The following is a 21,510-nucleotide window of genomic DNA, read 5'->3' as shown; positions in this document are numbered from 1 at the left end:
TCATTTGCCGATGCTTTATGTGTATTTTACTGCGCTATGGACTGTCAATCTTTGCCTGGATTCTATGTCAACCAATCGGGATGAGGGATCTGAGACACCCCACTGCCATGACAATTGAGGACACCTTCCTACAGCTCTTCATTTTAAATACGGACATCTCCCAATCAAAGTTTTTGAAAGAAAGTATAAACAAGAAAAACAAAGATGATATTTTTTAGGGGTTTTATTTGACTTGCTGATGAAACAGGCTGCTTGTTGGCAGTTCACTGGCAGTTTGTGGCTACTGCCGCTCCTAAATTTTCGATGAAGCGATGGACGTCACTAAAGGAGTTGTAGAGTGGCACCGGGGCGATGCGCAACACACTTGGACGACGCATGTCACACTGGGGGAAGGAGCGTTCAATAAAATACATAAAACAAATTCATTCAATCAAACATGAAACGGTAAATGAATATCCTAAAAAAAATACATGATGTATAATTTTCCCCAATTGTTGGTGGGCGACTGAAGGTGACTCACAACTACGCCCCTCCTCTCCAGTTCCCGGAAGACCGTCTCAATAGGCACAGAAAAGCAGAGTGACAGCTGGCAGCCTCTCTGCTGCGGGTCCAAAGGCGTGATGATGCGCACGTGAGGTCTGCCGGGGTGGGTGGGATCCTCCTTGTAGTAGTGGCCAATTAAGTACTCCAAGTAGCCTGTTAATAGCATGGATTTCTTGCGCAGCATCTGCATGCTGGTCATGTTAAACACCTACAAGACAATGTGATCATCATTATAGTCTTGTTTGTTTTGTACCTTCTACAACTTCCAATAAAAAATGTTTGGTGAGAAAAACAAATCCATCCATGCATCCAGCCTTTATTTACAAGCTCAAAAAAATAAAAGTCTGTGGCCTTATTGCGGCAGTACCTCCAAACTGGCTTGCAGGGGGCACACGAGGAGAACAGGCTGGTTGGACAGTCTGAAGCCTTTTACTCCAGGCTGCAGCTCCAACTCTGTACACACACACACACATACATACACGCACACGCACACGCACACACACACACACACACACACACACAGCTGCCAAGTGGATATATTTTGAAGTAAATATGACATGATTAAGATTTTATCAACCACAAAGTATATAAAATATGTCGAGCTCATTTTACAGCTTTTAATTGATTTCGTGACTATTAAAAACAAATGTTTTCATTTTTGTCTGTGTAGTTCTCATAGACACCACAAGGTGGCAGCATTGAGACTGAGGACAAAAACGACAAAAACAAATGCTTTTTTGTGGTACGGTTTGATTTTTTACGTGTAGTTCTCATGGACACCACAAGGTGGCAGTATTTTGATTGGGGACAAAAACGTTTACGAATTGATTTCACGACTATTAAAAACAAATACTTCTTGTCTGTCATGACGTTTTAATTTTTTTTATGTGTAGTTCCCATACACACCACAAGGTGGCAGCATTGCGATTGGGGACAAACATTTACCGTTGTTCATGTCGAAACGAGTTTTTAAGTCATGACCCCACCAACCCGTTAGCCTGCAAGCACACAACAGATCATTCCACACTGGTCATTATCACTGTGTGGTTATTAGAAAAGAATTTGTCTTTGGGGAACATCCAAGTGCACTTACGCAGGTTTGACGGTGTGTTGATGTTTCTCATGGACGAACGCTCCAGCAATCCCACCGCAACCTGAATTCAAATACTGAACAAACACAGACACAAACATACAATCTAGTTTCTCGTCATACACAGCTCGTGGAGATGTGCGGTGACCTTGTAAGAGCACCAACAAGCAAAGTCCACTTCCCAGTCGTGCAGCTTCAGCTCAACGTTTCCTGCTGCGTGCGCTAGGTCGAAGCCCACTAAGCAGCCCTGGACAACAAACGTTTTGTTTTTCTCCAGTGCGTGCAAGTAAACCAGATGCAAATTATTCCAATTCACCTGCTTCTGGGCGGCCTTGGTGATGGCGGCCATGTTGAACAGCTGACCGGTGTAGTACTGAACCCCGCTGAGCATCACTAAAGCCACCGAGGAGCCCTCCTTCTCAATCAGGTCCAGGATGTCCTCCGTTCGGAGAGTCTCCTCATCCTGGAAATCGAGATTTACCTTCATTTTCCACAAGTGCAGATTTAAATGCCAAGATACCCCGGGCAAAGATTCTTTTCTAATGTTTGTCAACAACAGGTTCTGCTCTGTCTTCTCGTCAACGGGACATACCGGCCTGTGCTTCAGCAGCAACATGCTCTCCTCCGGGTCAAATCCTCGTAGTCGGATCTGAGACTCAACGGCGTACTGTCAAGAGACGGACAGCTTTGTGGCATCACGTCAGGCTGGCGCGACTTGGACGCCGTTCTGAGCCAACGCGCAACCATAAAAGTCACTCAACGTGATCCGAAGGGAAGGCTTTGTCTTCCAGGACGATCTTGTGCCGTGCGCCCGTTGGTCGGTAGAAAGAAAGCTGCCAAAGCAAAGTCAGATGTTAGTGAAGAAAGCCTTCTGTAATTTTTTTTTTTTTTTTTACAACAGCAAATTTGTTTGGTTTTGCACCATCAGCAAGTGTAAGTTGACCGTCAAGCCGTTCATCAGCGCCACCTCTTCGGGTCGGGCTCCTAAAATAAAAATAATAATAATAATGGTGTCGCATAATTTTTGAAATGCAGCGAGCAGCCCTTAAACGTCTCTTTCAGACAATCATAATTATAATTGCTCAGTGTTACCGACAACTCTTGCCATGAGCGCCTCCAGGTCGTTCTCAGCCCAGGCCCAAGGTCGCGACCCCTCCATATGGCCGTGCACGCCCCTGACAAGCACACGCTTCATCAAATCAAGTTTGAATGTTTAACATCACAGTGGCAGAGATGAGTGGCCGCCCACATTTTGGCCCACTTGTCCAGCTCCTCGTCCAAGTACTTCTTGACCGTTTTGGGCTGCAGGCCCAGTGAGTTGCCAACCAGGTAGATGCTGTCTTGGGTGCCGTCGACTAGCGACAGATCCGCTGCGGGTCAAAGATAGAACCACAATTGCTATCTTGTACTGCTTGTCTGTGTACTAGAATATTTTTCATGTTGTCAATTTGTATTGGGTCTTTTTTTTCATACAATAAAAATAGAAAAACACTCACAGGTAGGTAAATCTGCAATTTTGGGCACAAAAAAGTTCTCCCTGAGGTGTCTTAACTGGTCGTGGTGGTCTAAGAACGTGGCCACCCGTTCCGAGGTTGGATGGCAGCCCAGCAAAGCGGCGACGCGCTCCAAAGTTTCTCTGGCGCTCAAGCCACTCAGCTGCTCCATCGCTGCTCTTCACTAAGCCTGAGATAAGAATCAGCTTGAAATAAGGGAATGTAGTCTCACTCACACTTTAAATAACCACTACAGATACTGTGTGGGTGGTTGGTTGAAATAAACATTCATGTTCAATATTTGATATTTAAATGTTGATGTTTCCTGTTTGCTGAGGAACTGCTTTCAGTTACTCTGTTTACATTTGCAGATCTCATGACGGCATTTGTGACTCAAAATGATGTCATCAACTGATGCCAAACTGCTCAATGACCACCCCCAGAGGTCAGATGAAACTGCCTGTCACTTTTTAAAGAGTACTTTAAAGCAGTGCTTCTCAATTATTTTCTGTGATGCCCCACCTAGGGAGACGAAAACATGTCGCGCCCCCATTTTTGTACCCTTATTAACATTAAAGAAAAGCCAAAATAATAACAAATAAAACAAGAAAGCTATGGTGATGCTCCTTGAATGTTTACAAGTGCGGTGGCAGATTACGTAAACGGTGTCGGTTGCAAAAGTGTACTTGCAAAGATAAACTTCACCCCTTTCCCATGACCCACATTCTGTTACCTACAAAGTAACCGAGTAATGACTAAATACACGAGACAATTGGCGACCATAAAGTTGTAACTTACAGTTAAGTTGCAGGAGTTGCTCTACTGTAGGCAGCTAATCATCTAAACCAAAGGCGCTCTTTCACCTTTGACTCTTTCATTGCAGTTAATTATTGTCATGACCTCAAACATGCTTCTTGCTAACCTTTCCTTGTTGACTGCAGTGCTTCTCTCAATCAAGGTCTTCGCGGATATTCTCGACAAATCTATTCCAGTGATGAAGAAAATGCAAACCTCATATGCAACAATTAGCATGCTTATCCAAATAACAAAAACATTTTTCCTTCCAGTCAAATCGGTGACCTCTCTCCCGTGTAAACAATTTTATCATTTGAGAATTCTCAAATGTCCACACGATGGCAGCAAAACATCTCATATAGTGACACTTCAAGGTCACGTTCACTTCCAAGTATTTAATTATACCTAGCTATTAATTTAACCCCTCAAGTAATAGTACAAGCTGAAATGTATTTAAATACAAAAAAACTTGTTTTTCATGTCAACTATAAACAATAGCTGTTTTTTTATGTTATACCTAACGCATTATTACGCTCAAAGGCGACATTTCTGTCCAAACGACATGTTTTGAAACAAGACCAGATGTCACCATAGCCGTGAAAAAAATGTGCCGTGAGAAAGTCTCACGTTTGCAGTTTGACTGAAGCCGGGGGAACACCTGCTTCTCTTCTCAGCTCTGTGATTTTTTTTTTCTTTCTCCGCGCGGCACCTGATGTTTAGCTCCGTTTCAGTGTTGGGAAGTAACGATCCAGGAGCCAGAGTAAACTTATAAGCAAGTCGTCAAGTTTGACAGATTCCGAAGAAAGATTCTATACTTTACTGAATGAAATATGTTGAGCGTTGTGCAAACTATGGTTGTCCCATTTCTTTGCACGAATCATCCAACCTTTCTCCTCATTAAAGGATCTGCTGAAGACTGTTTTGTGACGGGGGCCCTCCTCCACGCTCCTGCTTGCCTCCTCCCCTCTCGCCCACTACTCGCACATCAGGCAAAGCGCCGCAGTTTGCGAAAAATTCTGCGCAACCTTCTGGTTCCTGATCGTTTTGAGCAACATTTGCGCAAGACCTCCGATGGAAGCGCGCGCCTGAATGACGCCCATTGTTTAATTTCTCCACGCACGCAGCCATGAAGAGTCCAGGAAACAGTTTGAGATGTGATTTGTTCATGCTGTTTCTTGCAGCGCAGGCATTTGCGCAACAAGGTGAGTGGATCCTGAATTCTCTCACGGATGACTTTTGATAAAAGATGGACTACGCTAACATTCACACAAGTGAACCCACGCTGCTTTCACTGAGGTCAGGCGAGTGTAATCACTGTACCAATTTAGTTGTGTGACTCTTGTGCGTGGTTCTCAAACTGCAATCCGGGGACAACCTGGGGGTCCCTATGCCATAACCTGGAGGTCAGGTAAAATAATTTGCAATCAAATTTCTCCCATGTCAAATGAATTTTACTAAGTGGAATGACTTCATATATTGTACACTTTCTGTAAATCCTATAAATTTGGTATCACATCTCAAATATCACTGTTTAGAAAACAATTATATATTTATTATTATTATATTTTATTATATTTGATAATATTATAATTATATATTTATTATATATTTATTATGAGAAGAATCCCTTAGCTCACTGCTAACATTTTTAAGGTCCTATTTTGGTTTTGAAGTAGGGACATATCTTGCATGCTGTTTTTAGGGAATGGCATATATGCGACGGGCAGCTAAAAAGCAGTTGGCAGGCCATAAACAACCTATATTTTGGACATCTCTTCTCTAAACACACGAGAAACGGCATCATTCTTGTTTTCTTTTCAATTTTTTATCTACTGTTGTTCATGACCACCATCGGGACTCGCATAGCCAGCCATCTCGCTCATAGCCTTTTTCTCCTGTGAGACATCAAAGCTTGCAGTCGTAAAGTTTAGCGTCAGTCAGGCCCTGTAAAGTTAGTTGAACGTTTCTAGACCATCTTAAACCGTCTAAGTGTTCCCGGCCCGTGTCTGAGTGCTGAGTGATGGCCCCTCTGGGTGGGAAAAACTACAATTGTGCTATGAGGCCACGCTCCCCCGATAATCTCCTTGTGGTCTAAGTAACGCAAGGAGCACATCTGGGCAGCCGGGGCCCCCAAACTCACACCCCCTGCCCTCCTCTACTCCACAGGGTGCCCCCCCTCCCACCACTGAGACTCTGTAAACTCATTAAGCCCCCAATTGAAGCAGTTTAGTCGGGAGCCAAAGTCTCAAGCATTGTCTCCCATTTGAGATGTCTGTTTGTATGACCTTTGACCTCCCAGCAAGTCAGTGGTGAGGCAAACATCAGCTTTTAAGAGGCTGTTTAGGTTAGCAATAAATAACATAAATAGCCCCCAGTCAAGCCCCTCAAATCCCCCAGTGCTTGTTTTGCTCCAACAGGGAAGGTAAAGATTTTTTTTTTCCCGAGACAGGGGAAAGAACATCCTGTTCTTTTTGTTTAGATTACAAAGCCGACTGGCTTCTGACTCGCACAGGTGGTGGCGGACAGGAATGGAGCGTTCTGCAAAAGACTCCCTGCAGAAAGATGAACATACTCAAAAAAAGCATTCCCGCCTTCAACTGTCCATTTTTGTGAGAGAAAAAAAATCTCCGTATCTCACCTGTAATGTTTAGAGCTGAGAACTTTTCATTTCTGACATCAGCACACTTTGAGATGTTAATAGTGAGCAACATGGTGACTTTTATGATTTGAGACTTTCTCAACTATAGGAAAACATCAGTGGCGGCAGTCAAGTCAATACAAAACTGAACTAAAAATAATTTCCTGTCTATCTCCTCAGCGCCTGAGTGTTTCTCAGGGGGCCATCGTACATTGCGGAACCCTTACCGGAGCGTCGACTTTGACTCCACCGAGATCCAGAACACGGCCATCCAGGACCTGGTCTGTGACCACTCGCTGGCACCGGGCTGGTACCGATTCAAGATCAACAACAAGCCGGCCGAGATGCCGACCAGCTGCGTGGAGGCATGTCTGAGTTGCTAGGTCTCCTGTTGAGTAAAAGTCCCAAGTCCCAACGCCATCTTGTTTGAGATAAAAGAACCAGTGAAGTGATGGACAAGTGAAAACAAAATGAACTTAGTACAACCCAACGCCATTGTTACTTTTTGCTCTTTTGTGCAGATGAATCATTGTGGGACGCAGGCGCCTGTGTGGCTGTCGCTGAAGGGCAAGTCCCTGCCGGCGCTCGACGAAGTCCTCCACTTGTCCGCCTGTGCCACCTGGCAGTTCTTCCGCGGTAGCACCAAAGACTGCTGCCTCTTCCGTATCCCCATTACCATCCGCAACTGTGGTGACTTCCTGCTCTACTACCTGCAGCCCACTCAAGGATGCATGGGGTACTGCGCCCAAGGTGTGGGCCTCTGCTTCGTAGTCCCGTCGGGCCACTTTGGCCACACGTGCGTAACCCCAAACTCTCTGCTGTCCAGTCGCTTCTACTTTGGCGCCCGGATTCTGCCCGTCGGGCGAGGTGGAGGTCAACGGTAGGTGCAAAGGTGAGCTATGGTGACCCGTTTCGTTGTCAGACACACGTGCGGCCACTCTAATCATCAGCTCACTGACAGCCGCGTTGCCGACAGCCACGTCGCCGTCGTTGATGTCTCGGCCCCTCATCAACTCGGAGCTCATCGGCCGCGGCATCTACTTGAGGTGCTCCTTCGTCCCGCCACCTTCCAGTCACTCGCTCAGCTTCCACGTGGTCTGGGCACGGCACATTGGCCACAGCATGAAAGCCGAAATCCACCGGGAGTCCACATTGAAGACCTTCTCGCTGGTGGAGATGGACGGCGCTCACTTCAGACTAGGGGAGACGGTAATACTTGCCAGATGTTGGCGGATGACGTTGACCTCTCACAGTCAGGGTTAAACCTTCGCACTAGGGAGGTTGTAGCAGATGCTGCGGTTTAGCTATGCTCTCCTCACTCAATTTGAGTGCCACACAGGACAGCAAGTCACACCCAAAATCTGCACCAAAAAAGTCGGACCAGCCATAAAATACATAATAAAGAAGAAAAAGACATAAGTCCCACTGGAGTATGAATCGCATTTTGGGGTGAAATGTATTTGATAAAATCCAACATCAAGAAGAGATGTAATCTTGAAAGACAATTAAAAATAAAAATACAATAGAGGCTGAATAATTGTACGGTATGATAATGTTACAGGACACATAAACAACAAACTGAGAACATGCAAGTCAAGTCAAGTCGGATGCCTGACGTAACATTAAAATAACTATACCATAAATAACATGCTAAAAAGTTTATCAAACCATCCGTGTCACTCTAAATTATTAAATCCAATTAAATCTTCATCCTCAGTGTCACTTATAAACTCCGCAAACCCCGGAGGGAGAAAATGCGGCGCTTCCTCTTCTTTGTCGCTTACGTCAGACTCGTCATCAGTTGCAGTTCCAATTATTCCACAGGCCCGGAGCGCCCTCTTTCGGTTTAGTGTGAAAATAACGTGAAATAAAATCAGAATGTGTTAATAATTTCACACATAAGTCGCTCCTGAGTATAAGTCACTCTCCCGGCCAAACTATGAATAAAATTGCGACTTATAGTCCGAAAAATACGGTAAATTGTTTCTCAGAGAAGCTGTGATGGAGCCATTTTTCAAGGTAACTACGGCCGATGTATAAATACTCGCTTGATAAATGAAGACTGCCAAGTGGGTTCCGCAGTAAACATTAAATTATTGCCACACTTGCCACACGCAAGGTGGTAATCTTCTTGTCAGTCTACAGAAAACGAGCAGGGACACGTTTTGCTGGTGTTGCCGTTGCCTCCCTGGAGGAGCAGGAAACATCTCTTAGCATTACGCGTACCGTGGATAAGCACATGATCATGTGTTTATCGCTTCATTTCCTGGAGCGATTACTCGTCACCGGCAAATATGAAGACAGGATACAGAAGTGAGTTCATGCTCGCAGCTGTGGACCGCCGGCTCGCCATATTTGGGCTCTGGGGTGGGTGGGATTAGTCGTGTCTGGAACATGCTCCAGTGGGCCTTGATTGGGGAACAGGGTCCAAGGTCAGTTTAATCTTGTCACTTGGCTGTGGGAAACTGTATTGATGGATGACAAACACATTGTCAGGTCCCAGGGAGGGAAAAAAGTGCATGTGAGACCTCACAAGTCACAGATTGTTGACGTTTGTCTTGCAGTTCTTGTGCAGCGTGTCCATATTCCAAGTCAACGTCAACCACAGTCGATCCTCTCCCAGGGAGAGTGAGGCTTTCTACGCCGGGCTGAAGGTGATCAGGCCATCTGGTTAGAATTGACGGCAGAAAGGTAGCAAAGCTCAGTCTGCTTCTTCTCTCAAGTTTTCTGTGGAGTCGCTTCACATAGCGGAGAACGGTGAGGAGCACGAGGTCAGAGTCCACAGCACTGTGCCGCTCCCCTGTTACGACCTAAACCAGTGCAGAGTCCCCCTGATGCTGGGTGTGCACGACCCAGGTGAGATTACAGTCGCTGCGTCCCGGCTACAAGTTGGAAAATGAAACTTTTGGACAGCCATTTAATTCCACAAATAGCAGCCAGACTGACGCAGTAACATTGAAGTTAAAAGTTAAGTACAACTGAACTGAGTGATTCTTTCACAAACCAACACAGGGAGCCCACATACCACTCATTGAGGATTATTCATTTACATCATGTGTCAAACTCAAGCCCCGGTGGCCAGATACGGCCCGTCACATCATTTTATGTGGCCCACCAAGACAAATTGTGCATCAACTTGTGTCAATATTGAAATCGCAAATTATCTGCAACTTTAAAAACGACAGAAATTGCCAGCATTATTTATTACCATTCATCTTTTCACTCTGCATTCTGGATAAGAATCAAGTAACAGAGGAGATTTTGGATACAGATTTATCGCTTCTTTTACTACACCATTGTCAGAACCATAGAATTATGATGGAATAAAAGCAAGCTATTACAGAGACATCCGCCTTGTATATAATGCTAATTATGTGCTAAAATGCTAAAAGTGACCATCCCCCTCATCCGCGGAACAACCTCACCTTCTTTTTGCTTGCGTCCACAGATGGCCTCGGACACAAGGTGTCCAATGTGGCGCTGTCTACCTGCCTGGTGCAGCTCCGGCCGACCGCATGCAGGGAGGGAAGCTGCGGCCAGGCGTCGTTCTTCATCACCGCCGTCACTGACTTCACGCGTGATGGAAACCGGATCAGTTTGATCAGCTTCCTGCCCCAAAACAGCACCTGGCCACTATGGAAGAGCTACATTCCAGCAGTGCTCAAAGTGAGTTATTACTCAAGTTTTGCACGTGAAATATTGAATTCTGGTCGCCAAGAGTTGATGAGAACACATTTGTGGGAAATCCTGAAAGGTTTGAGCAAAAGGGTTGTTGCTTCTTGGAGACTTAGAAGGCAATATATTGTGGAAAATGTATTATTTTAATTGCTTGGCTATGAATAGTCTTTTTTTAGAGTGCCTGCCCACTTGTTGGGTGTGAAATTGGACAAGAAAGTAAACCTTTCGTTTAGTTTCGATTTCTGAAGTTGTATCCTTAAAAATAACATCAACTAAAATAACAGCAAATGGCTGGCGACCTGTTGACTGATTGGATAGGCTCCGCGACTCTTGTAGAGATGAGCACTTTGGATGATGACTGAAGAAAATGAAAGTAAAATAAAATATATTTTTGTTTGATTAATTTAATCATCTTAAAGTAGATCTAAATAACTATATCTATTTGAGATCTTTTGATCAATATTTATCTTTTGTCAAAAACTAGCAAAAAACATCCATCCATCCATCCATCCATCCTCTTCCGCTTATCCGGGGCCGGGTTGCGGGTGCAGCAGCTTTGGGAGGGCCTCCCAGACTTCCCTCTCCCAAGCCACTTCATCCAGCTCATCCCGGGGGATCCAAAGGCGTTCCCAGGCCAGCCGAGAGACATAGTCTCTCCAGCGCATCCTGGGTCGTCCCCGGGGTCTCCTACCGGTGGGACATGCCCGATCACCTCCCCAGGGAGGCGTCCAGGAGGCATCCTGATGAGATACCCGAGCCACCTCATCTGGCTCCTCTCCACATCGAGGAGAAGCGGATCTATTCCGAGTCTCTCCCGGATGACCAAGCTCCTCACCCTATCGGTAAGGGAGACCCCGGACACCCTGCAGAGAAAACTCATTTCGGCCGCTTATATCCTGGATCTCGTTCTTTCGGTCACGACCCATAGCTCGTGACCATGGGTGAGGGTAGGAGCATAGATCGACCGGTAAATTGAGAGGTTTGCCTTTTGGCTCAGCTCTCTCATCACCACGACGGACCGGTACAGAGTCCGCATTATTGCCGACGCTGCGCCGATCCGCCTGTCGATCTTGCACTCCATCCTGCCATCACTCGTGAACAAGACCCCAAGATACTTGAACTCCTCCACTTGGGGCAAGATCTCATCCCCGATTCGGAGAGGGCATTCCACCCTTTTCCGACCGAGGACCATGGACTCGGATTTGGAGATGCTGACCCTCATCCCAACCGCTTCACACTCGGCTGTGAATCGCTCCAGTGAGAGCTGGAGATCACAACCTGAAGAAGCCAACAGCACCACGTCATCTGCAAAAAGCAGAGACACGATGCTGAGGTCCCCAAACTGGACCCCCTCAACGCCTCGGCTGTGCCTAGAAATTCTGTCCATAAAAATTATGAACAGAATCTGTGACAAAGGGTAGCCTTGGTGGAGTCCAACCCTCACTGGGAACAAATCCACCCCCGGGGGGCCTGCCACCGAGGAGTTTTTTAACTACCTCAGTGACTTTGTACACAGAGATTGGAGAGTCTGCCTCAGAGTCTCCAGGCCCTGCTTCCACAATGGAAGGCGTGTCAGTGGAATTGAGGTCTTCGAAGTATTCTCCCCACCGACTCACGACGTCCCGAGTCGAGGTCAGCAGAACACCATCCCCACTGTAAACAGTGTTGAACGTGCACTGCTTCCCCCTCCTGAGACGCCGGATGGTGGACCAGAATTTCCTCGAAGCTGTCCGGAAATCATTCTCCATGGCCTCACCAAACTCCGCCCACGCCTGGGTTTTTGCCTCAGCAACCGCCGAAGCCGTGTTCTGCTTGGCCATCCAGTACCTGTCAGCTGCCTCCGGAGTCCCGCAGGCCAAAACGGCTTGATAGGACTCCTTCTTCAGCTTGACGGCATCCCTTACCGCCCCCTTACTGCCACAGCTCCGGTCGGCTGCCTCAACAATGGAGGCGCGGAACATGGTCCACTCGGACTCAGTGTCCCCCGCCTCCCTTGGGACGTGGGAAAAGCTCTGCCAGAGGTGTAAGTTGAAGCTCTTCCTGACAGGGGATGCTGCCAGACGTTCCCAGCAGACCCTCACAGTGTGTTTGGGTCTGCCAGGTCGGACCGGCATCTTCCCCCACCATCGGAGCCAACCCACCACCAGGTGGTGATCAGTTGACAGCTCCGCCCCTCTTCACCTGAGTGTCCAAAACATGCGGCCGCAAATCCGATGACACGACTACAAAGTCGCTCATCGAACCGCGACCTAGGGTGTTCTGGTGCCAAGTGCACACATGGACACGCTTATGCTTGAACATGGTGTTCATTATAGAAAATCCGTGTCGAGCACAGAAGTCCAACAATAGAACACCGCTCGGGTTCAGATCGGGGGGGTCGTTCCTCCCAATCACGCCCTTGCAGGTCTCACTGTCATTGCCCACGTGAGCATTGAAGTCACCCAGCAGAGCGATGGAGTCCCCAGAAGGAGTGCTCTCCAGCGCCTCCTCTAGGGACTCTGAGCTGCCATTTGATGCATAGACACAAACAACAGTCAGGACCCGTCCCCCCTACCCTCTCGTTCACCGGGGTGAACCTCAATGTACAGGCGCCCAGCCGGGGGGCAATATGTATGCCCACACTTGCTCGACGCTTCTCACCGTGGGCAACTCCAGAGTGGAAGAGAGTCCAGCCCCTCTTGAGACGGATTGTACCAGAGCCCAAACTATGTGTGGAGGAGGGTCCAACTATGTCTAGTCGGAACTTTTCTGCCTCACACACCAGCTCGGGCTCCTTTCCAGCCAGAGAGGTGACATTCCATGTCCCTAGAGCCAGCCTCTGCAGCCGGGGATCGGACCGCCAAGGTTCTCCCCGCCGCTGGCCACCACCCAGCTCACTTTGCACCCAACCCCTTTGGCCTCTCCTACAGGTGGTGAGCCCATGGGAAGGGGGACCCACGATTTTTGTTCGGGCTATGCCCGGCCGGGCCCCATGGGCGAAGGCCCGGCCACCAGGCGCTTGCCTTCAAGCCCCACCTCCAGGCCTGGCTCCAGAGGGGGGCCCCGGTGACCCACGTCTGGGCGAGGGAAAACTAGGTCCGTTTGTCTTTTTCATCATGGGGTCTTCTGAGCCGTGCTTTGTCTGGCCCTTCACCTAGGACCCTTTTGCCATGGGTGACTCTACCAGGGGCATGAAGCCCCAGACAACATGGCTCCAAGGATCATAGCGGCACGCAAACCCCTCCACCACGATTAAGGTGACGACTCACGGAGGGCGGCAAAAAACCATATAATTCTTTTCTATATATTTTTGTTATCCTCTAAAAATCTAAATTATAAATTGGGAGGATAATAGCATAACGTCCTTTAAGTGATGTGGGTAGCTGTGGAGACACTTCAGGGGTTTTGAAGGGCCTTTAAAAAACTTGTCAAAGTGAGGTCCTTGAGAAATGCTGTGGGATCACTGAAGATCACAAAGGCGACTCAATTTCATGTATAATTAGAGTCCAACTAAATTAAACAGCAGTATTCTTGTTTACATAGACACAAGCTATAAAGTGCTTCATGACACTTTTCCAGAGCTAAAGTCTCGTACAATCTTACATAATCATTAGGTTTGGATTTGGCATCTGGTTGCTCTTGAGACAACTTCTCCATCTGTCTTTCATAAAAAAATAACATCAAAGTCAGGGGTCAAGATGTCATGGGGCAAACCCCCTCTCTCCTTCTCCTGCTTCTCCAGGTCACAGTTCAGGATGTTCCCACCTCCATCTGCTACTCACTGACAGACCCACATGTCATCACGCTGGATGGCAGGTATTTAAAGGACACAGGGACGTTATCAAAAGATCCATTCAGCAGCTTTCTCTCACAGGCACTACGACAACCACCAGACCGGCACCTTTGTGCTGTACCGCAGCCTGGCCAGGGATTTTGAGGTCCACGCTCGGCAGTGGGATTGCGGGAGCCTGCGTCATGCAGCGGCCTGTGGCTGCGGTGTGGCAGCACGGGAGGGGAATGACGTCGCCGTCATTGACATGTGCAATGGCCAAAGACAGGAAACGAGGCCAAAGGTCACCGTGAAAGTCCCTGGTGGGAAGCGCAGCAATGGCCGCCGTGTCCGCGTGTTGGAATCTCATCAGGGGAAGAAAGTCACTGTAGGTATTTTTGGTTTCATGGTCTTCATTGAGGTCGTCACCCGCATTGTCCTATAATGAGTCACGTTGGCTTCTGGCACTCTTGTTGCAGATTATCTTCCACTCCGGGGCCTTTATTCGAGCCGACGTTGACGACTGGGGGATGAGCTTGTCCGTCCGGGCGCCGAGTGTTGACTACGGCAACACGCAAGGACTCTGCGGCACTTTTGACGGGAATATCAACAATGACATCCATGATGACTTGCATTCATTCATAGAGCACTGGAGGTAAGTCACATGATTTACTGTCGCTGTGTTTTGGGGATTTGACTCACACGGGTACATGTTTGGCTTAGGATAGCTCCCGGTGAGAGTTTATTTGACAAAACGCCTCCAGATTTGAGGCAAGAAGAAAGGAGACCTTTCTGTGGGTGCCGGAAAGTGTACCGCCATGAAAAAAAGCATACATCTTCTCAAACCACTCTGTCTGACTGTCACGCAGAGGACAATGTGGATTATACATCTGTGTTTCCCTCGCTGGACACCACGATGGAATATGTCAAGCGTTTTGAAAGAGAGCAAATCAGCCCCAACGTCTCATCCGGTCATTCCTTGAAGGGGCGGGCACATAATTTCAACGTCGGCAACGAGTTCAGAGATGACCGTTTGCTATCTAACGAGAGATTCAGGAGACAAACAATGTCGGCATCTCAAAGCATGAGCCAGGCTGACCTGGAGCATCTCGCCTACTTTTTCCCAGAGGATCACCTCGTAAAAGCTCCGCTACTAGTCCAACTCGGGTGGCCCACGTTGAGCGGCCTGACCTCCAGCAAAGCACTGGAGCTGTGCCACGTAACTTTGTCCAACTCTTGGGTCGGCACCGTCTGCCGTGGGCTGCTGGGCCGCCGCCTTGAAGAAGCTGTGAATCTCTGCATCCTGGACCTACAATTAAAGGATAACCTAGGCTGGAACGAGGCAATGCTACCCTACCTGACCAATGAGTGCGAGCGGCTGTTGCTGGAGAACCGGGACCAGAGAGACTACGAGGTGCTGGGTCACCCAGATGAGGTTCTGACAGCGCTGCGCTGCCCCAATTTCTGCAATGGCAACGGAGAGTGCACAGAATTTGGCTGCAAGTGTCACTCGAACTTCAGTTCTTATGACTGCAGCAAAACCGTCGGTGAGTGTCTTCCATCACCATACTTGGAATTGAATCTCCTTTATTGACAGAATGTACTGTCTCTGCTTCTCATTGGAGAAGAGCAGCCAGTAGAGCTACTTAACCTGGAAAATGGTGGCCTCTGCGACCTCAGAACATTTGACTGTCGGAAAGTAAGGGTCTTTGGTCTGGGCTTTATCGAATCACCAAACCTGAGCTGCCACGCCACCAGACTGAAGGTGAGTGACCTTCGGGTTCCACAGCTTAATTGAGTTCACTGTTGCTACAGTTATCATCGTGAACTCAAATTGATGGAAACACATCAGATCAGGGTTTACTGTTCTGGGCGGCGGCACTGTCAAAACATGGAAATCATATTTATATTGTGTCTCTCTAGTATGTGACTGGCGCTTGGCTTCCAGGGGAAAAACACAGAACAAAATCCACTTTCCTTAGCTCCAAAGCTTTGGACTGTGGTATCCCCTCGTTGAGCAATGCAGACTTTATGATGGATGACAAATCGTACGCACATTGGGAGATTAGGGTAAGACTGCTTTAATTTCCATAGTTTGTCCTCTAGGCCGTGTTAACCGTTCCCCATCTCCTCTCCTCAGGTGAGCAACGATGGCTCCCAATACAGCCTAGCCAAGGTGCTTACGATCTACGACGGGATCTGTCAGGTGTGCGCAGGATCTCGCCCTGGGATGTGTCGATTAAAGGTAATTTACATGGAGAATGGAAAGCCATGACATTATCAGTCTCGAGAATTGTCATGGCGGACGATGACCAGGGGTCCACTGATGACAAAATTAGTGCACAAAATGAGCACAAAATGAGTGTGCATGAACAGCACCTTGTTCAAAGATCAAAACCAACACAATGCATAAAGTTGCAACAAATTACATACCTGCAAATCAGTGTGATGGTTACATTTGTGAGACCAGTTCAGATAGGCGTCATAATAAATTTACACGACAAATCGAGTGTGTTTGGACCTCTGCAGTGGAGGCTCTGCCTAAACCGATACCGACTCACCGAATCCCTAGGGTTTGATCTACACCAGGTTAAGAACCACTTATCCAGGCTCAGGCCATGCAGGCAGGCTGTTGTCTTCATCCAGGTGTGGGGCGGGCAGGCAGATAGGCAGGCAAGTAGTCAGGAAGGCAGGCATGGCTTCATCCATACACAGGCCGGGCAGGCAAGCAGTGATGGCTTCATCCAGTCGCGGGCAAGGCAGGCAGTCAGGCAGTCGTTTTTATCCAGGTGCAGGCCAGGCAGGCAGGCAGGGAGTCATGGTTTCACCCTGGCGCAGGCCAGGCAGTCATGGCTTCATCCAGGCGCATGCCAGGCAGTCATGGTTTCATCCATGGACAGGCCAGGCACGCAGGCAGGCAGTCAAAACTTCATCCAGGCGTAGGCCAGTCAGGCAGGCAGATAGTCATGACTTCATCCAAGAATAGCCCAGGCAGGCATTTATGGTAGGCAAAACTTCATCCAGGCGTAGGCCAGTCAGGCAGACAGTGATGGCTTCATCCAAGCGCAGGCCAGGCAAGCAAGCAGTCATGGCTTCATCCAGGTGCAGGCCAGGCAGGCAGGTAGGCAAGCAGTCAGGCCTTCATTCAGGTGCAGGTCAGGCAGGCAATCATGACTTCATCCAGATGCCGGCCAGGCAGTCGTCTTCATTCAGATGCAGGCCAGGCAGGAAGGCAGTCATGGTCTCATCCAAGAGTAGGCCAGGCAGTCAGCGAGGCAGTCAGCGAGGCAGTCAGCGAGGCAGTCAGCGAGGCAGTCAGCGAGGCAGTCAGCGAGGCAGGCAGGCAGGCAGGCAGGCAGGCAGGCAGGCAGGCAGGCAGGCAGGCAGGCAGGCAGGCAGGCAGGCAGGCAGGCAGGCAGGCAGGCAGGCAGGCAGGGAGGGAGGGAGGGAGGGAGGGAGGGAGGGAGGGAGTCATGGTTTGACCCAGGCGCATGCCAGGCTGTCATGGCTTCATCCAGGGATAGGCCAGGCAGGCAGTCATGGCTTCATCCAGGAGGGCATGCAGGGAGTCATGGCCTCATCCAGACGCGGGCGGGCAGGCAGGCAGGCAGGCAGGCAGGCAGGCAGGCAGGCAGGCAGACAGTCAAAACCTCATTCAGGCATAGGCCAGGCAGGCAGGCAGGCAGGCTGGTAGGCAGGCAGTCAGTCGTGGCTTTATCCTGACGCAGGCCAGGCAGGCAAGCAGTCATGGGTTCATCCAGGCGCAGGACAGACAGGCAGGCAGTTGGCTTCATCCAGGTGCAGGCCAGGCAAGCAAGCAGTCACAGCTTCATCCAAACGCAGGCCAGGCAGGCTGTCATGGTTTTGGCGCAGGCCAGACAGTCATTTTCATCTAGGTGCAGGCCAGGCAGGCAGGTTGGCAGCGAGGCAGTCAAGGCTTCATTGAAGAGTAGGCCAGGGAGGCAGGCAGGCAGGCAGGGAGGGAATCATGGCTTCAACCAGGCGCAGGCGCAGGAAGTTATGGCTTCGTCCAGGCGCAGTCCAGACAGTCATCTTCATCCAGGTTCAGGCCAGGCAGGCAGGTTGGCAGGTAGGCCGTCATGACTTCATCCAAGAGTAGGGCGGGCGGGCGGGCGGGCAGGCAGGCAAGCAGGCAGGAAGGGAAAGAGTCATGGCTTCACCCAGGCGCAGGCCAGAGAATTATGGTTTCATCCAGGCGCAGGCCAGCCAGGCAGTCAGTCATGGTTTAATCCAAGCGCAGGCCAGGCAGGCAGTCAGTCATGGCTTCTTCCAGGCACAGGCATGCAGTCGTGGCTTCCTTCATCCAGGTGCAGATCAGGCAGGCATGCAGGCAGTTATGGCTTCATCCAGGGGCAGGCCAGAAAGGTTGGTGGGTAGGCGTGATGGCTTAATCCAAAAGTAGGCCAGGCAGACAGGGAGTAATGGCTTTACTAAGGCGCAGTTAAGGCAGTCATGGCTGCATCCAGGGACTTGCATCCTTACTTATCTATTTTATCTATTTACTTATGTATTTTTATTTATTTACTTATCTACTTTATCTATTTTTATCTATTTACTTATCTATTTTATCTATTTTATCTATTTCTATCGATTTACCTATCCATTTTTATCTATTAACTTATCTACTTCTATAAACGTATCTATTTTATCTATTTACTTATCTATTTTTCTTTATTTACTTATCTATTTTTTATCTATTTACTTATCGTAGCCATCCAGGCTCGGGTCAGGCAGGCAGGCAGTCATGGCTTTATCCAGGCGTAGGCCAGGCAGGGAGGCAGTCAGTCACTGCTTCATTCAGGAGCAAGCCAGCCGAACAGGCAGCCATAGCTTCATCGAGGCGCAGGCGAGGCAGGCAGGCAATCATGGCATCATCCAGGTGCAGGCAGGCAGTCATGCCTTCATCCAGCCATATGAATGGCATTCTATTTACTTTTCTATTTTTATCTATTTACTTTTGTATTTTTACCTATTTACTTTTTTATCTTTGTCTATTTTATCTATTTACTTTTCTATCTTTATTTTATCTATTTACTTTTCTATTTGTATCTATTTTATCTATCTACTTTTCTACTTTTATCTATTTTATCTATTTATTATTCTATTTTTATCTATTTTAGCTATTTTATCTATTTACTTTTTATTTGTATCTATTTTATCTATTTACTTTTTACTTTTATCAATTTTATCTATTTATTATTCTATTTTTATCTATTTTATCTATTTATTTATCTATTTACTTATCTATTTTATTTATTTACTCATCTATTTACTTTTCTATTTTATCTATTTACTTTTCTACTTTATCTATTTTTACCTATTTACTTTTTTATTTTATCTATTTTTATCTATCCACTTTTTTATTTTATCTATTTACTTTTCTATTTTATCTATTATCTATTTATTTTTCTATTTTATCTATTTTTATCAATTTACTTTTTATTTTCATCTATTTTTATCTATACTTTTTTATTTTTATAAATTTAATTTTGTTTTTATTCATTTACTTTTCTATTTTTATCTATTTAATTTATCTATTATATTTAATAAAAAAATAATTTTTATCTATTTTTATCTATTTACTTTTTTATTTTCATCTATTTTTATATATACTTTTTTATTTTTATCTATTAAATTTTCTATTTTTATCTATTTACTTTTCTATTTTTATCTATTTTCTATTTTTATCTATTACTTTTTCTTTTTTATCATATTTTTATCTATTTACTTTTCTATCTTTATTTTATCTATTTACTTTTCTATTTGTATCTATTTTATCTATCTACTTTTCTACTTTTATCTATTTTATCTATTTTATCTATTTACTATCTATCTATCTATTGTTAATTGATTGTCTATGTGAAGCCCTTTGAGACTGCTTGTGATTTAGGGCTATACAAATAAACTTGACTTGACTTATTTACTTTTTTATTTGTATCTATTTCATCTATTTACTTTTTACTTTTTTATTTGTATCTATTTTATCTATTTACTTTTTACTTTTATCTATTTTATCTATTTATTATTCAATTTTTATCTATTTTATCTATTTATTTATCTATTTTATTTATTTACTCATCTATTTACTTTTCTATTTTATCTATTTACTTTTCTACTTTATTTATTTTTATCTATTTACTTTTTTATTTTATCTATTTTTATCTATTCACTTTTTTATTTTATCTATTTTATCTATTTACTTTTCTATTTTATCTATTTACTTTTCTATTTTTATCTATTTTCTTTTTTATCTATTACCTTTTCTTTTTTATCTATTCACTTTTCTTTTTTTATCTATTTACTTTTCTTTTTTTATCTATTTACTTTTCGATTTGTATCTATTTACTTTTCTGTTTTTATCTATTTACTTATCTATTTTTATTTACTTTTATATATTTTTATCTATTCACTATCCATTTTTATCTATTTAACTATCTAATTTTATCTATTTACTTATCTACTTTGATATACTTATCTATTTTATCTATTTATCTATTTACAAAACAGTTTGTACATCATGATTTCATGCTTCAGAATAATACAAAGAGTTGAGCCACTAAGCTTTAATCAGTTTTTAGTTTACATAATATATGCCCGGGAGTATTGTTATATTTTCTGCCTACAAGTGTTACTGCAAAGTTTGTGTTCAGATATTGGAGCTATAATGACTGCAACATTGATCTAGGTTTGTTAGCATTGATGATTGATTATGAAGCTCAGACAAAACTGAAACATCCGGGCGATGCTAAAATACTTGTCGTAAAGTGTGACTTCTGGAAATGAGTGATAATCACTTACTTGTTTGCTGTTCTCTTCAAGTATTCAGATCATGATGGCTGGCGTAATTTTAGGAACTCCAAATGAACACACATGGAACTTTCAGTACACTTTTGAAATGATACAAATGCAATTTGCGCAGCCCCCTAAAAAAATGACAAAAGATAAATTGTTTATTTTGTTTCGTTTTTGCTGTATAAAACCCCACAGTAATAGCACAATTAAAAAGAATGTAAAGAATTACAGAAAAAGTTTGTACATCATGATTTCATGCTTCAGTATCATACAAAGAGTTGAGCCACTAAGCTTCAATCAGTTTTTAGTATCCATAATATGTGCCCGTGAGTATTGTTAAATTTTCTGCCTACACGTGTTACTGGTTTGTGTTCATATACAACAACATAATAACATGAAATTAGGGTTAATATTACTTCTCTAAAATGCTTAAACCCTCACGCTCAGCCACAATATGGCAATATTCATATACCAACTGGTTATCAACACTTTTGGGCAGTCAAAGACACCAAAAAACTGTTAACACATTTTTCACTTACCTTTAAATTTGTCTATATTTAGGGGCAAGTCTATAAACACTTCTAACAGTACACACCAATTCCATACATTTGTAAAGCGGTTTAGAAAAAAATTGTTAAGTATGGTAAGATAAACTACAAGCTAAACCTACTTCGTGTTTGCCACGAATGCTAAATTAGCGCTAAGCTACGCG

General features: G+C 45.5%; 2 protein-coding genes and 1 long non-coding RNA gene across 7 annotated transcripts in view; 1 reads left to right on the top strand and 2 right to left on the bottom strand.

The window, feature by feature from the left end:
* Nucleotides 1–210: 210 nt before the first annotated feature.
* On the bottom strand, nt 211–4,073 carry kynu (kynureninase). The gene is made up of 14 exons (XM_085937813.1): nt 3,925–4,073; nt 3,130–3,316; nt 2,883–3,003; nt 2,726–2,808; nt 2,556–2,617; nt 2,395–2,466; nt 2,226–2,300; nt 1,950–2,096; nt 1,782–1,880; nt 1,637–1,710; nt 1,489–1,541; nt 911–996; nt 521–751; nt 211–383 (listed from the first exon to the last, which is right to left on the bottom strand). The coding sequence occupies exons 2-14, from the start codon at nt 3,296–3,298 to the stop codon at nt 264–266; spliced, it is 1,392 nt and encodes a 463-aa protein (XP_085793939.1). The 5' UTR covers nt 3,299–3,316; nt 3,925–4,073; the 3' UTR covers nt 211–263.
* Nucleotides 4,074–4,635: 562 nt separating this feature from the next.
* The window catches only part of LOC147062700 (von Willebrand factor D and EGF domain-containing protein), a 25,349-nt gene continuing 8,474 nt past the window's right edge, over nt 4,636–21,510 (top strand). For 2 of the 5 annotated variants that reach the window (XM_085937601.1, XM_085937348.1), the window contains exons 1-15: nt 4,636–5,123; nt 6,740–6,924; nt 7,081–7,309; nt 7,386–7,451; nt 7,521–7,768; nt 9,124–9,213; nt 9,283–9,415; nt 10,008–10,225; nt 13,959–14,032; nt 14,091–14,373; nt 14,465–14,640; nt 14,709–15,532; nt 15,611–15,750; nt 15,909–16,055; nt 16,126–16,230. In XM_085937601.1, coding sequence (XP_085793727.1) covers nt 5,048–5,123; nt 6,740–6,924; nt 7,081–7,309; nt 7,386–7,451; nt 7,521–7,768; nt 9,124–9,213; nt 9,283–9,415; nt 10,008–10,225; nt 13,959–14,032; nt 14,091–14,373; nt 14,465–14,640; nt 14,709–15,532; nt 15,611–15,750; nt 15,909–16,055; nt 16,126–16,230 — 2,994 coding nt within the window. In that variant the 5' untranslated portion in view covers nt 4,636–5,047. The remainder of the gene's footprint in view (nt 5,124–6,739; nt 6,925–7,080; nt 7,310–7,385; nt 7,452–7,520; nt 7,769–9,123; nt 9,214–9,282; nt 9,416–10,007; nt 10,226–13,958; nt 14,033–14,090; nt 14,374–14,464; nt 14,641–14,708; nt 15,533–15,610; nt 15,751–15,908; nt 16,056–16,125; nt 16,231–21,510) is intronic. The other 3 variants (XM_085937694.1, XM_085937520.1, XM_085937434.1) reach the window with 3 other exon arrangements.
* The window catches only part of LOC147062701 (uncharacterized), a 5,251-nt gene continuing 1,183 nt past the window's right edge, over nt 17,443–21,510 (bottom strand). Inside the window, exon 3 of the long non-coding RNA XR_015068987.1 lies at nt 17,443–20,929. This is a non-coding gene — a long non-coding RNA (uncharacterized LOC147062701). The remainder of the gene's footprint in view (nt 20,930–21,510) is intronic.

Source organism: Syngnathus leptorhynchus, chromosome 1, assembly GCF_054491065.1.
Source record: "Syngnathus leptorhynchus isolate UIUO chromosome 1, UIUO_Slep, whole genome shotgun sequence".
In the NCBI taxonomy this organism is placed as follows: domain Eukaryota; kingdom Metazoa; phylum Chordata; class Actinopteri; order Syngnathiformes; family Syngnathidae; genus Syngnathus; species Syngnathus leptorhynchus.
This window is presented reverse-complemented; position numbering and strand designations above follow the sequence as displayed.

Bases quoted from the DNA above. Each gene is read 5' to 3' on its own strand.
- kynu (XM_085937813.1), bottom strand. From the start codon at position 3,298: ATGGAGCAGCTGAGTGGCTTGAGCGCCAGAGAAACTTTGGAGCGCGTC. The intron at 1,711-1,781 runs GTCACCGCACAT...GTGTTTGTTCAG, and splicing joins CTTGTTGGTGCTCTTACAAG to TATTTGAATTCAGGTTGCGG. The intron at 752-910 runs GTACTGCCGCAA...ATTGTCTTGTAG, and splicing joins CCCTGCAAGCCAGTTTGGAG to GTGTTTAACATGACCAGCAT.